Raw genomic sequence first — 15,684 nt, forward strand, 5'->3', positions numbered from 1 at the left:
GTACATGTATAATAAAATACATTTATTCCTATATTTTACATGTATTAGTTAGCTGGGGCGGGAGAGAGATCGAGATCGAGAGAGATTTAGATCCACGCTTCATGTGCCTGTGCCCCACCCATCCAAATGGTCTAAGAAGTATATGGAGCACTGCAAAGCATTAAAGATTAAAATTTTCTTTGAAGATATTAACATGTGCTAATAATAACATATGTTTAATATTTGTATATCTAGCAAAATAGTACAAGCTTTCAATTTCCTCTAAGGCCCCAAGCATCCAATCATCAACCCCCGCCGAGAGCCCCTGAATCTGAAACCGGTGAATTTTAATTTTGTAAACACGAGACGGGCGCTACAGCGCCGCAATCCACGTGTAATCTACGAACACAAAGAACACGTAGTTTGTGGATAAGGATACAGTTTCATTTTTAAAAGCCAAGTTTTTATAAAGAAATGTTTTGTGACATCCAATATGGCTAGATAATTCGTATTTACCTGCCGTTTGGTTTTATTAACATTTTCCCCCTATTTTTTGACACACCGGAGTTATTGTATCGGAACGTTTAAAACAGGAGGTTTTAATTCAGAAAATCTATTTCTCTGTTTGATGTGTCGAAAAATATGATGGATGTTGTGTATCGAAGTTAGTGTTTGCTGAACACATACTTTTGGAAGTCTATTATTAAACTTTATAGACGTTGGTGCTGCTTTAATTGTGTGCTAATAGGACAATATTTTGCTCAGAAAAGAGGAAAACTGAAACTACATTTCAAGTGACAATTTGGATTATGTACAAGCTTGGTATTTACATGTAATTTGTTAAGTGCCATCTTCGAAAGATTTTTTTTCTATTCAATGGCTTTTTATTCCCATGACAGACTTGCATGTTGAAGCATCAGTAATGTAAATCGTTACCAAAGTATGTATGAATGTCTTATGCAGCTGGATATTTTCTGTTTCAACTCATGCGCATTGACACCTGACATAAAAGACATACATGACCACCCCTCAAACGAGGGGTTTACCACCCTAAGCAGTATGGAATAACTTCCCCTTGTCCATCTTAAAGTGACGTCATAATCTCTGAGGTCTGATGATGTCGTCGAAATGTACAGACCTACCAGAAAAGGCCCCGGGCACCGGTCCTTGCTCCCGAAGACTCTGGGTATTCCTGGTCTTAGGGGCGGTAGACATTGTGTTAGGCCTTATCAGCGTTGGCCTTTATTTCAACATTCAGGCAATCACCACCTCTGACAGTTTGACGGAAGTGATACCCGGGTATATCGTTTGTCTTGTGGTGAGTATAGTGTACGTATACGTTTAAATCAAGAATTCAACCCGACACCTCTTATCAAGAGATCACAGTCTCTGTTATTTTAGAGTGTGTCATTTAATGTGCAGTTTTTGGCCTTGTGAAAATGATTTAAGTGTGAACAATCACCAATTAAAGACACTCAACAAAGGAAGAGATAATTGTGAGAATTGCTGATTTATTGAATCCCATGAGTGGAAATGATCATATTTAGAAACGGGAGATTAAAACAAGGAAGGTTTATATATGTACGTACCGAACTGTATTCAGATTTGCTAGATATGGTAGCTTATACAGCCAACATCCGACCGTGGATCCACGTACGTTATATTTGTCCACTCTTCGAAAGTGCTAGGGTAATGGTTGTTACGACCTTGCTATATTATAAGTAAACCCATTAATAAACCTATAGGACAAGCCAGGCAATGAAACATTAGCATGGAACTGTTATCAAACTCCTATCAGATGTTTCTTCTAGAAATTGAGGTGAAAACAGATGTAGTTAATGCTCGTTTGACACTACACCCCGACCTAATCGCTGCCTTGATCTGTACAGATCTAAGCGTCTTTACAAATAAGTGTGGAAGTGCTATGGGGGCTGAATATAATTATAAAGTGTTTGTCAGTATTAATACAGTAACTAAAATATTTCATGCTCCAAAAACACACAGACTTTATTGTACCTAATCCGTGACAGGCTTCACATAGAGTTTAGATGTATATAGTGTGTGTGCATTGATAGCCATATGTCTGTGTGTGTTGTTGTGGTAATTGTGCATATTATATGTATGTTGATCGATTGCCAACCATATTGTTCAAAATTAATGTTTTTTTCTGTGATAAAATTATATCCAAAGGAATGTACAGGCTTAAATATACTGTAACATTTTTAATTTTAGTGGCAAAAGTTGACAGCCCTTGCATTTAAGCTAATACAGTGTATAAAAATTGTGTTATATGGAGAGCTTTTTATGCTCCGAAAGTCACACGGGCTAGGTCCCGTATTGCAAGCTATCCGAAATTCTAAAAATGGTGCCTTAGATATGACATTTGGTAGAAAAGGTCCCAAGATTTGTAATGTTTGAGTTAAATAGTAACAGACGGCCTTAGCACTGTGGTCAACACCAAGGTGATCAAAATCCCATTGTCCGTCAAGAGTACATTTGTTACTCTGTCAAATGTCCCCGGACCTCGCCCAGTCAACGGGCACCTTGCCGTTAAATTTCGGACAAAATAACCCCCGTTTTCAACAATGTTCAACGTGTGTTGGAATGTGTCCTCCATTGTTCATGACCCCCCTACGGAGATTTAGCTCTTTAATTAGACCCCCATTTATGTATTCAAAATCCACCATTGTCATCCCCTAGCAAAACCACCTGTCGTATTTTCCACGGTTCGGCGCGGGTCAAAGAGGACGACATAAAGGCGAAAGAATTCACCGTCTTTTTATATCTTTTGATTTTGAAAGTGCAAGAAAGAGATCTGTATCACAAAGAAAAGGGTAGACCTCGAATGCATCCTTTGTATCGGTGTGTAATTAAGGTCCCAACAAGCGACGAGGGATGCAAGAGAGCGTTTTGTGTAAAGAAATGATGGGGACAAATTTGTTATCCATGGGATGAAACAGGCAAACAGTATTAATTTGGGAACCAGATCTCAATTGTTGCTACATGAATATGATTATGATTTCAGAGAGAGTTAATCGCAAGATCTTATGTTTAATTTTAACAAATATAACATGCCAAGGTGAAGTAAAGATATAGATCATTATGTAAAGACTTTTTACTTAAATATGCTTTGATTTCATTTCATTTCCATGTACCTAATTTTTTTCCATCAATGGCCACTAGGATTATTTAAGAGTTCTCTATGGCGAAACCTTTCCCATCAGACTACTTGTTTTTTGTTTTTTTTTTAAATTATTGGAAAAAATACTTTTTTACTTTTTAAATTAAAATTCAATAGGCTTCCTTGTGTTTCTAAATAAGCTATATGTGGATTTTAAACAAATTCCTATACATGACACTTCGATCCGCTCCTTTTCTACAATTTTGATCACACTTCATTATCCCTAACCACCATGAGAATGAGCGTGGATAACGTTGTTCCTCATTATATTGTCGTCTGTGAAGTTTTATGAGTGCCAGACTCATAATTTCAACAGCCACCGAAATTGCGTGTAAACGTTCTATCGACCTTTTTCTATAAAGACCGTGGGAAAATCTCCTGCACGCGCGGCGCTCTCAGTTTTTCACCGAGGTTAACTCGCAATTCTTGATGTAGGAAAATATTAGTTTCAGTGCTAATCATTTGTTTTCCATTAGCCCATTACCCCCCTTTTCCCTCGCAACATTACAATTAAGTATATCTCCCTTTATATGAGTTTTCCCATTTTTAAATTGAGTATGATAAAGTATTCACATTCTTTGCCAATTGCATGGTGTACCACAACTTGGATACATGTAAGATTTAACATTTTTATATGATTCGAAAATACCAAATACTATAGTAATATTTTATTCATAAGTACATGTATATATAGGTCAAGCATTCTTATTTTTAAAAAAAGAACAATATTTGATATCAGGGATAGAGTATCTGTGTAGTTAAACCTGTTAAAACTGTGTTACATGTAGGTGGTTGCCAACCCCCATTGTTTCAACAAAGCGTTAGTCCCAGTGTGGGCTGATGAAGTGGGAAGGAAAAAGTGACATGATAAATTCGACATCTGTTTTAAGTTTAATTTAATAAACAACCGTTCGATGGTCAGAGAGATAAAAATAAAAACACGTGGGAACTGACGGGGGCCAACAATGGGGGAAGAGGAAAAATAATGTATCATAGTAAAGTACATACTAGTTAAACTGATAAAGAGGGGAAGTTAACACTTGTGATAGACTTTAATATAATTGTTAGGAAAGAAGATTTACTATTATGTATTTAATGTGTGTAGCATTTGTATTAAAAAGGAAGATAACCCCGCTTTATCTTTTTTTTTTATCACGGCGGTGTATCTGGCTAGCTTTGTTGTTTTTGTAGGAAAAAAGTCATCATGCCAAATTAAAAGTGTTTATGCGATGGAATTTATGCAAATAACGCCACAGTTCAGTCAGACACCCGATACTTTATAAAATAAGTCAAGCGAGGCGACTGTCGTCTGTACACACTTCTGAAACGATTGACTGGCCAGACATCGGGTTCAACGCGTGGAGAGAGGGGATTTGAACAAATCTCTTTTTAAAACATATTCAGAATTCTTCATGCTTTATTGTCCGTAATGTTCATGTATCATTTATCAATTCGCTGATTTTATACAGACTTCACAAATTCTTTTTACAGAATGGTAGCTAAGCTGCACGATTTTTCAAATTATATGTGTGTCATTAAAATTCTACATGTTATTTCACTCATTCATGTTACACTTAAGGAAGCTCTGAACACTGCACACTAAAGAGTTCTAATTGTAGGGTAGTTTTATACAGTATGAGTGATCTGCCCTTGTAAGTAAGATAGAAAAAATGGTTATTTATAGTTAATTACACAATTTGTAATAGATTGAAATATTCGTAGCATTATATTAGACCAAGAAAAAGTAATTGAATTCATTATTTCCATTAATTTTCCCATTGTTGGTAGACAACAGTGATTTCTGTTCACGCATAGACCATTGTCTTTGAACATTTTTCTTGCAGAAATAAGGCAGGTACCCTATGTTGAAAATGAATTAAATAGTCGATCTCAATATGGACACCTTTATATGATATATTTTTCTCCAAGTCCAAAAAGCACTTTTTATTAGTGTTTAGAGCTTCCTTAAGATATAATGAAGAAAGACAACTCTGTAAGGAAAGTCTGGAGTCTGTATTGATCACATGACCAGAGGAATAAAAATACAGTATAACACGGATAAAGCGAAGACGCATATAATGATTCACACTTACATCGAAGAAATTTTTATTCCCTGCAGTTTTAAAACGTATTATAAACAGATGTAAGAATTTAATACATTTATAACGAACCAAAATACCTTGTCCCTTGTACTTCACTTCACATTTTCTCAAATGTACACACAGATTTCAAAATAATAATCACTAGTATGTTTTTTTTTCTTGCGGAAAACTAAATTTGGTTTAGCACGAACAATAAACAATCGAAAAGTGTACTTATTAATAAGTATTTTTATTTTTTGTGTAAAGTACAATTTTTTTGTAGTCAACCCACAGAAATGCAATTGGCAAGTAACATTCCTAAACCGTCTTCTCTAACCATACTTTACATAAGCAGGGATAGAGATTGAAGTTTACGAAAAGGTCTTGAATCCCCCTCCCTGATCTATAAAGGTATGATAATTATTTGTTTATTTATAATATGTAATATTTCTCTTTTTTGTAGGTCCTTCTAAAAGGGTCCATTGTGCTTGTTTTATTTTGGTTGCGGCCATCTTGTCTGGTAAGTGTTAGCATATAATATCATTGTTATCTGTATAATTTATAACAGTGATTTTTCCTATATTTTTCTTTATAACTGGTTGTTTAAGCTTTGGTGACTTAATTCTTATTTATGTCTCTATCTCCTGGGAAATATACCAGGACAAAAACGTAAGTAAAGAATATTTAAGTTACAAAAATATTTATGTATAATTTTGCTCGCTATTGCTTTATATTTCTTAGATATTTGTCTGTCTTGCGGTGGCTACAGGTTGTGGACTTCTTTGTGTTGTGTCGGCCATCTTGTGTGTGACGCATGTCCTTCAGCCAATCACAAACCTCGACTCATGTACCTATGTCAAGCAGGAATCAGTTTGCGAATGTAAATCGTCCTATCGGAGAGATGGCTTAACTGTAGAATTTCTCCCTGCAGGTTAGTCATAGGTGGATTCAATTACACTCAATTTTTCAGATTTTGGTGTCTCTTCCATTTTAAGTGAGAAATGTATGTATATAAATAATTAGATATGTGAAAAGTAAATGTTTAGTTTTTATTCTTTAAATTCAGATAAATTGATAGTCAGTTTATATAATTGGTTGAAACAGAGATGTCTTCTTCTTTTTAAAGAAAAAGATAAAATAAAGTTTGAAAGAAGCACTAGCTGTGAGGACATTGAATCTATACTTCCGGTCCTATTATATGCTGAGTGCGCCCTCTATTTGTGTATATTCATCGTGTGTACCATCGTCGCTGTCCTCTCATTCCTCATCATAAAGTTAGAGAAAAGAAATATTTTAAGGGTAAGATTCTCTCTCTCTCTCTCTCTCTCTCTCTCTCTGCAATTAAGTACATGCTTGATCTCATTCCATGATAGTAGCAATTCAAAGCACTGTTATTAGGAGTACCCCAAAAGTGCAATGCGAATTGCATTCTTTGTGATTTGAGATTTGTCCTGAGACTACCCAGTCTTCGCTAGGCAAGTGTTTCTGATTCGCTTACCTCCTCACAACCAAAAAGTTTGTGAAGAGGAACGGACACACTAACCTAGCGAAGTTAATCAAACCAAACGAAGTTCCCTCTGTTATAAAGACCTAATTTTCTGCCATACCATTGCTCATATAAATTTAATATATAGCTTACAACTGAATGCCTAGATCTTCCCTAATACGCTAATACCGAAACCTTGAAAATGTTAAAGAAATAAAAAAAAAAAAACAAAATTCATCTGAAACTTAAGTAGTCGTTTATGGTTTATCAGAACAAGAGAAAAAAAAATTGCATTCAGGTATCACTCAAAACTAGTATTAGTAACAAAAACAAACATTCAGTGTAATCAGACCTAAAATCGATTACATTTCTTTCAAAATGAAAACTGGAAGTTTAGTAGAGCTCCCAACCGGAAAAGGAAGATCGGTGTGAATTGGCACTGAGTATACTTCCGTGTATGTTGATACCGGGGCGAGAGCGCACCCTAACGAGGTCCCCAGAGTTTAACTGGGCGACCACCACCCCTGTTGTCATGTGGTACTCGCTGTTCTGCTGGCTGTCCGTGATGACGTTTCCTGTAACAGAATGATTTTGAAATTAAACGTACGGAATATTTGTGTCCCGGGTTATTAATTCATTCAGTTGAACATGTAATTTTTGTCTTTTTAGAAGCCCCCTATCTAATGATGTCATTTTTGATGACTTGGGAACCTATTCGACCTATTGACACATGATATTTATACATATAATGTATCAGTAGTATCAGTAGCATTGAATTTACAGAAATTACGTAGCCATTCTGAAACTGCCTTCAATTTTATCCCAGTGAACTACAAAATTCCCTTGTTTTTGTGAATGACTCACTGAATATTTTTTTAAGTGACGTCAGATTTGTCTAAGCCAATGAAAACACCCTGTAGCAATGTTGGATACGTTTACATGGCGGCGCCCATAATGAAACCATCTTCGCAATAAAGAAAATGAAATATATTCTGAAATCCCTACAAAGTTTAGCATTAAAAGACAGGATTTTTCATGCAAATTTTGTGCTACGCTGAATATACACTGAATAGTGTCACTCGTCTAGACAAGGAAATTCGAACCAAGGTTGATATGCGCTCGTGGTTATGGTACCTTACATCCAAATATAAGATAGACCGATCATTTTCATTGGACAAAAAATTCTGACGAAGCGAGACAGATCGTTATTCCACTGGTTTAGTGTGTGTCAATAATATGTTATTAGAGCGAGCGAATCCATGGGCTTGTGGAAAAGAATGAAAACAAAACCCTTGGCTTGCGAAGATGTGAATACATGTACGCAAAGTAACCTTTCTTAATTTACATATTAACTATAAGATAATCTGAACCCACCATTCAATTTGACGTTTTCTTCTGTTAAACTCTTTATAAATGCTTTATATGCACCAATTTATCCATTGAGATTTCTAATCTAGTTATCTTCTATGTATAATTCCGGCTATATATAAACTGAGATTTTGTTGAAATACATACCAAATGCTTTATTATACGATAGCTATATCTCTACCTGGCCCACATCTACAGATACAAGTCTCTATGCACATGTATTTAGTTTCACCATGTTGCTGACTATACATCTGGAATTCTCATCTTTCATAGAAAACCTGGTCTTCTTTCTAAGATCCTCTTTGATTTCCAATTATGGTTTGCGCTTTATATCTATTATAAACGCTTTGGTCCACCGTAATAGGAATTCTAGCTATTTAGAGGAATTTTTGTACATGCCTAAACTCTTGATCCACATAAAAAGCATTCTAGCTATTAACAGAAAATGTTTGTCATACCTAGTGCAACAGAGTTAACGGTGAGTTCCGAGAAAACATAAGAATTAGAATCCACGGTGATAGTCCAGGTAAACACGTAAGTCCCGGCATGAGGGGCTGTAAATACTCCCGATGTGTTGCTGTAACCGGAACCGACGTTAGTCCGGATGTTATCGAAAACGAAAGTAGTATCCGGATGAGGATACTGCAAGTTGTTGTTCATATAGGCGTAGAAAGCGTTACGAGTGGAGCCTTGACCTAATTAAATGAGAGACAAAGTATGCTAAGTATTTTAAGTGTTTTTAAGTATTTTAAAGTTGGTATATTAGAAACGATTTAATATTTACTAAAACATATCTAACAATAACAAGCAGATGACAAATTCCTTTTTGGGTGAATAAAATATCCAGTTAAAGAATATTAAAAAATAACGGTCAGTTTTTAAAAGATTTCTTTGGCTTTAAAGCCAATTATACTTTTACATGACCGGAAAAAGAACTTCAGACTAAATTGAGAACAGAGGTGGTATTTTGAACAAAATGTTGTACGTATTTCACATTTACCGAAAGAAAAAACAAATTACTAAATGTACATAAGACAATTACGTTTTGTCAGTCCTACATGTTCGTGTATTTGCGAGTCACACTTGTCTGATAATGCATGGATTTCTTTTCGTCCTTGAATGGCGTCTGCCTCCAGCACTCTCACTCGATCTTCTAGCTTCTGAATTGTCATCAGCAATTGACCAATCAGATCTTCGCTTTGTTGAGATCCCACCTCATCCCTACCGCTTGCTGTTGCCAAGGAGATGAGAACACAAAGAAGCGCAGCTGCAATATCGCGAGGTCCCATGTCCAAAAAATGGCTGAATGCAATGAAACGGCCTTATCTGAGATCACTAACCTAGTCCTGTCTGCAGAATGTCTGTGTCACACATAGCTTATATAGACCAAAGTGCCCGTGGTTCGTTTGGAGAGATAAGAATAAGTCCAAACTGCAGTACTTAATACACTATGGATCATAAGCCGGAATCGCCATCGACGGTATCACGACTGTTATTGTTGTTTTGTGTTGTTAAAACGTCGTGCATTGTACTGGGTAAAGGGTTCTTTCGTGCACAGTACTTGAAATGGACGGGTTATACACTTCACTTATACACTGTGTTTATTTGTACTAACTCGACTCGGTCACCATTTGATCTGCATATGACGTCACCGACTGTTTAGCTGATTTCAGTACAGCATGGGCTATATCTCTGGTGCTTATCAACCTACATTTTCATATGCCCGATTTCCCCCTTCACCTTTCTGCAAGTTTTATGGCAGGTGTATTAGTTATTGGAAATTTGCATTCAAGTAAATTTTGAAAAATGTTCCTAAAAGTATTTTGAAAGAAATCCAAGATTCCATCATCATGTAGTGCGCTTTTCTCTCACAACATACTAGTAATATCTAACATGTAGAGAAACATTGTGAAATAATATAAAAGAATTAAAGAGACAATATTAATTTTGACTGTTTATCTCTCAAAATGGATAATATCTGTATTACAGTGAACGTGAAAACTAAGTGTTAATCCCACATACATGACAATTACAATATCATGAAGGTTTTAAATGTGTGTGCTTTGTGTCGTATGAAATACTTTTTTAATCTTTAATTTGTTTTTTGATATTTTTTAGAATGAAACGTATGAAGAGATTTTTACCGTAAGCGGGGGATCTTCCTGCAGTGAAAGTGACGGCGAACCGGAAGCAGACTCCACTCCCACATCTGAAGGAAATACCGGACCGGGAAGACCGGAAGTACCCAGTCAGCTAGACGGCAGGAACACCTGCCCACCCGGGATCCTAAAAAATCAGGATAAACATGAAATTCTTGTAGAAAAATCTCTCTCGCGTTCAAAATCATGCGATTCTATTGATCTAATTTACGATGCCTCCGAAAGCGACAAGGTAAAAAAGGGCCGTCTTAAAGAACATAGAAGAAGGGAGAGGCGCGCTGTCACTCTCAACAACCTCGACTCGAAACAGTTACTGTTGATTTTAGATCTGCAGAGAAGATATCAGGAAGAAACTCGCTTGTTGAAATCTCAGGGAAATCTGAATATTACTCCGCCCGGTGCGACACCTAGTGCGGACATCACTATCCAAAGAAGGGCAATAACTCCTCAACCGTATAGAAAACCTAATCCCAACACTCTGCCACGTTCACATACACCACAACCTGGTCCCGTTAGTGGCTGTAATATCAGAATGGGTGAATTAGCTCGCGATCTACAGAATTGTCTTAGAGAGAGAGAATCTGCTACGCAGATTCAAGAACCACAAAGAAAAACTGACGGATCTGACGACAAGAAACTGATGCCTCAGAACGACGGTTATGTTCATATGGCTCCAAGACCAAAGTCCCGTCCATCTGTACAAAAATACTTTCTTCCACCACACCCAGTACAGAGGTGCAGATCCACATCTCCGTTCACCAACCCGCGCCATAGAAGGACTTCTCCTTCTGAACAACTGCCGTCTCAACCGAAATCGCGAACGCTTGATCCGACGACACTGTTACCACCCGCACCCATACAACGAAACGGATCCGCATTCCAATTAGTAGGACATCCTGTTGGACCAATGTATAATAAAGGATCTGTTTCTCACGATGTTGTGTTCCGAACACCTGGAGAGGTTTTCTGCGAAAATGCAATCCGGGACAATTTCAAACTGTATTCAAGTCCTTTTCTCTTAAAAAATACGAAGCAGGGGCGTGTTGACTCTGTGTCTGGTTCAAACATAACACCGCCTTATTCAGGTCCACCGTCGTACACGGACTTTCTTTCTAGAACGGATTCTGCCCAGGAATCCGGATCAGAGCATATATATGAGACGTACGAAAACATCTCAGAAACAAAATCACCTTCGAAAAAGGTCTCATCTCCGAAAAGGAGTCCCAAGAAAATGAGTGACATTGTTCAAACTACAGAGAGTGAGGACGACGTGTTTCTCCCTGTTAAGGCCTCGCCATGTGGTGCAAATTCCTCACCCTTACAGCCTTATATCCCCGCGTATAACGACTCCAGTCGTAGACGAAAACCAAAGAAACGAAGTGGGCGACAGAAACAGGCAGCCAATGATATCGCTGATTTCATTAGTCACGTGAGTCCTTCTAAGACCACAACAAAGTCAAGTGATTTCATTCAGCATCAGAGCCCTCCACAAAATGACAATGTATATGCAATAAGTGCCAAAGCAAGAACTAAATCAGCAAACATTGACACTGAATGCGAAAGCGAAAGCCGAAGTTCTGGAAAATTGAACACAAACAATTTTCCACAAATGCGTTCTAATTCAGCCAGTGCATCGGAAGAAAAAGTAGATGAAAAACAATCGTCAAAGAACGAGACAAGTTCGACGAAGCCAGGGAGATTTCTCTCTGGATATGTTATTGGAGCAAGAGGTTATTCCAAACGTATGTCTGAGAGTTCCGGATGTACGTACGAGGATGTGGAAGAATCATCAATAGGAGTTTCAAGCCAAGCATCTCTAATCTCAAGTAGTGACGAGATAACGCGAGAATTCAATAGAGCAATAGATGAGATCCACCCAGGTCTGGGCGATCCAAGAGTTCTGGAGACTATGATTTGACGCATGTGCATTGTTAAGTTCCTCTCTAGACATTTATTGATTAAAAGATTTCATGTAAATTTCTGCAAATTAATATGAAATAACGTGTAATGAAAGGGTGGGGGTCAAGGAATAACAAGCACACAAGTGAGATTGTGAATTTGTGTTCTGTTTACAAAACACTGTTTATTATATACTTTGTATGTGAATGTGTTCAGTCAGATTTTATGACATTATTTTCTGTTTTACCTTTATAGATTTACTTTTGTAATGTAGTTATGTCGTATTTGCGGCTGACATAGAAATAAATTTAAATTATATGTTTCAGTTTTCAAATCTATCTACAGTATAAAAGATATCAACAGATTCAATGTCGAAATTTCTAGTTGAAGAACATGTTCAAACATGCGCGGATGTAGACCCCCCCCCCCCTCCGAATTTGCAGAGGTATTAAATGTATATACTAAACCAACTAAAAGTGACCTTGGACCACCCGCTAGAAAACGCGAACCCCTGTTAAGTTGATCGGAAAAGTCGTACATCATATGGAGCTCAAGAAGTGAAGTGGAGCGGCAACAACCCCGCCAACCCACCCACCCCCCACCCCCATTCACGAAATAGGTTTTTCACATTTAGGAAAGATGTTTACTTTTTTATACGGCCGTTTTAAGGTATTCAATGTATAATGAAGGGATATCGAACTCGTCTAGACAAAGAAATTCGAACCAAGGTTGATGTGCGCAAAAAAAAAAAGATAATTTTATCCAATCTGATTAAAATCAGATCCTTTGATCCGCTCACATGAATCGCTACACAACCAGTTGAGAAATTTATGATGTATTATTTGTTATAATTAAGGACATACGCAACATAGTTTTGAACTTTATTTTCATATTCCCTGAATAATTTAATAGATACAATAACTGAGTGACCTTTGTGCAATTTTATGATGTCCCGTAATGCACTACACCTTTCCCGATTCAAATTTTGGAGAAATACCCGCTGAAACTTTTCCCCCTTAATTTTTCTTTTAAAAATGCAATGATTTTCATCATTTGATGTCTGTTCAAAAATCCTGGAAATGTCTGCTGATTTTTTGTCTTAGAACATGTGATGGAATTATGATTTTAAACTAAAATATCAAGGAAAATTATCAGTGGGAAAGGTACATTAATTGTAAAGTACATGTCCATATACATTGCGTATATCCTTAATACCTACACCACAGGAGAAGTATGTACAACAAACATTAAAGGGAATGGAAAAATCATTGAAATCTTTCTATCAAGGTTAACATGATTTTCTTGCACTCTAAACTGTTTATGATAATTGAACAATATTTGATGGGTGTGTCGTGCTGTGGCGGGGCAGTTTATTCCCTTGCTTGTCAAGAAATTTCTTGGTTGGACTTTTTTGGACCCCCCCCCCTTAGAAAAAAATTCCTGGATCCGCGCCTATTCAAATGAGGAATAATATATGCAACAGTAACACTGGTTGTGACTAGATGTATTTGGGGTGAAAATGACAAAGAATGTACACAATATACATGTAAACAAAGATTGGCGGATCGAGGCAATACTGCCCCGTGTAAACAAACCATAAAGGTCCCTTATAAACGTTGATCTAGAGTCGTTTTGAGTTTACCTATAGAATTGAACAGCGGATAAGAATGGGTCAGTATATTGAGAGATCTCTTCATATGTAACAGCTTTCATTTTTCTTCAAATACAGATCAATCAGTTATTGTTGCATGTGTTCCATTTTTGGAGGGGAGTACTTTTTTTCATAAATGGGGATTGGAAGAGATGGGGGAGGGTGGAGTCATCATTTTTTTGATCTAAAAAAAATCCTGTCATCCCCTAAAAGTTGCGAAAATCTATATCCTTCCTTTATATGTACGAAAAAATGATGTTATCATAACTCAGTTGTTAAAATTTATTCGGTGGGGGGGGGGGGGGGGGGGGAGTTCATTGTCTGAAGTATCTCTGTCGCACATTGAATGTTTCGTGAATTTCTTTCAATGTTAAAAGATTGCATGGATTTTTATTATCTCTTCTAAGGCCATGTGTCTGTAATTCATTAATGGAAATAACTAGACTGGAACGAGAAAATTGATTCTTTATTCATATACAGGTTCTTACCTTGTTAAATCAGTCAGATGTAAACGCCAAAAACATTATCATTAACCTCTCACAAAATAGTTACAAAAATTCCTGAATCTCAATTCAGCTGTTTTAGACAAGCGTAATAATCCGTCCTGATAAAATTGCTCTTTGAGATATGAGCGAGTTATTGCCCTTACAATATTAGACTTTTTCTTTCGAAATAAAAAAAAAACATTTATTTGGTTAAATTGAGGAGAAATCATAGTGACGTGTCATGCAGATTTTTCTATGAAGGGCTCGAGTCTTTACAAAAAATGGCTTTGCTATAAGTTCATTACATGTACAATATAATTGTACATCGAGATTTATTTTCATATTCCATGCATGCTTGGCACTAGGACTGTCGGAATGTTTCGTGTCGTGGAAATTGAGCAACTAAATTTACCGGAAGTGGGTGACAGACTATTAGTACTAGTTTAGCAGGAAAGGAGAAAATAAATGGCTGGACCGGGAATCGAGCCCGGAACCTCTGCATCACAAGTCAGGTACTCTATCAACTGAACTTCTCAGACACATATCCAAGGCCCAAACCATTACACTAGTATTCATCAATCAAACGTTTTTAGGAAAGAGGAAACATGACAAATTAAACTGAAAAAAAAAACTGTTAAAAATGTTGGAATTGTTTCCATACATGTATATAGAGAAGTGTTTGGGGTTTGTTTTGATTTGATTTTGCTATAGAACTGGGAGGTGGGGGGGATAGCGTTCTTTGTGTACTATATATAAAGAATATGATCATTGTACGGGTGTGGTAGACTGGTCATTTCACCATATATGTACACATTGAATGCATATAGGGAGGAAAAAAAACTTTGTTCGAATGAATTTTTTTTACAATACAAATGAAATGTGGGAAATTGCAAAAATTCTTGATATAGTGACGATGTTTTAATGTGGTAAAAATAAAAACAAAAAGAGGAAGTATCCCAAACACTCACAAAAAACTGAATAAAGAAGAAGAAATAACAAAAGTGAATTGGAGAAATACAGTGGAGAATGTTCAAATATCTCAGTACTCTGGGACATGTTAACCAACAGTTTTTACCAGCTCTCTATTAGATCAATAAAACAGAGGGATTTTTCCAACCGTTCACTAGGAATACACAAAGGCTTTAAAAGCTCTGAGTTAAATGTTTAGAGATAGATATTCCATATTGATCGTGCTGATTGTCTTTTTACAAAGATTTTGTTTAAAGCCGTAAACAATTAATTAAGACAGGGGCCAACGGCAGGGTTTCTGTCATTAAAATTAAATTAATTATCGGTCAGTAAATACAAATACATATATACCTAAGAAAAAATCAATAAAACGTTTTCTTTGGGTATTAGGATACATGAATTATTTATTTAAAGTATAAATGTAAG

The 15,684-nt window shown here is 36.5% G+C and overlaps 2 protein-coding genes across 2 annotated transcripts; one reads left to right on the forward strand and one right to left on the reverse strand.

Moving 5' to 3' along the window:
* The first annotated feature begins 329 nt into the window (after positions 1-329).
* Positions 330-12,473, forward strand: LOC133189149 (uncharacterized). The gene is made up of 5 exons (XM_061324555.1): positions 330-1,297; positions 5,705-5,761; positions 5,983-6,172; positions 6,368-6,540; positions 10,214-12,473. Exons 1-5 carry the CDS (start codon positions 1,094-1,096, stop codon positions 12,170-12,172), a joined length of 2,583 nt encoding a protein of 860 aa, XP_061180539.1. The 5' UTR covers positions 330-1,093; the 3' UTR covers positions 12,173-12,473.
* LOC133189336 (complement C1q-like protein 4) lies at positions 6,961-9,502 on the reverse strand. The gene is made up of 3 exons (XM_061324723.1): positions 9,138-9,502; positions 8,554-8,790; positions 6,961-7,302 (listed from the first exon to the last, which is right to left on the reverse strand). The coding sequence occupies exons 1-3, from the start codon at positions 9,382-9,384 to the stop codon at positions 7,121-7,123; spliced, it is 666 nt and encodes a 221-aa protein (XP_061180707.1). The 5' UTR covers positions 9,385-9,502; the 3' UTR covers positions 6,961-7,120.
* Positions 12,474-15,684: the final 3,211 nt, after the last annotated feature.

The sequence above is a fragment of the Saccostrea echinata genome, unplaced genomic scaffold (assembly GCF_033153115.1).
Source record: "Saccostrea echinata isolate AGI-Se365-2 ecotype Australia unplaced genomic scaffold, CSIRO_AGI_Sech_v1 ptg000017l, whole genome shotgun sequence".
Taxonomy (NCBI): domain Eukaryota; kingdom Metazoa; phylum Mollusca; class Bivalvia; order Ostreida; family Ostreidae; genus Saccostrea; species Saccostrea echinata.

Coding starts and splice junctions, on each gene's coding strand:
- LOC133189336 (XM_061324723.1), bottom strand. CDS start 9,384: ATGGGACCTCGCGATATTGCAGCTGCGCTTCTTTGTGTTCTCATCTCC. Junction 8,791..9,137: donor ACATGTAGGACTGACAAAAC/GTAATTGTCTTA, acceptor TCATTTAATTAG/GTCAAGGCTCCACTCGTAAC. Junction 7,303..8,553: donor CGTTAACTCTGTTGCACTAG/GTATGACAAACA, acceptor ATTCTGTTACAG/GAAACGTCATCACGGACAGC.
- LOC133189149 (XM_061324555.1), top strand. CDS start 1,094: ATGATGTCGTCGAAATGTACAGACCTACCAGAAAAGGCCCCGGGCACC. Junction 5,762..5,982: donor GGTTGCGGCCATCTTGTCTG/GTAAGTGTTAGC, acceptor TATATTTCTTAG/ATATTTGTCTGTCTTGCGGT. Junction 6,541..10,213: donor AGAAAAGAAATATTTTAAGG/GTAAGATTCTCT, acceptor GATATTTTTTAG/AATGAAACGTATGAAGAGAT.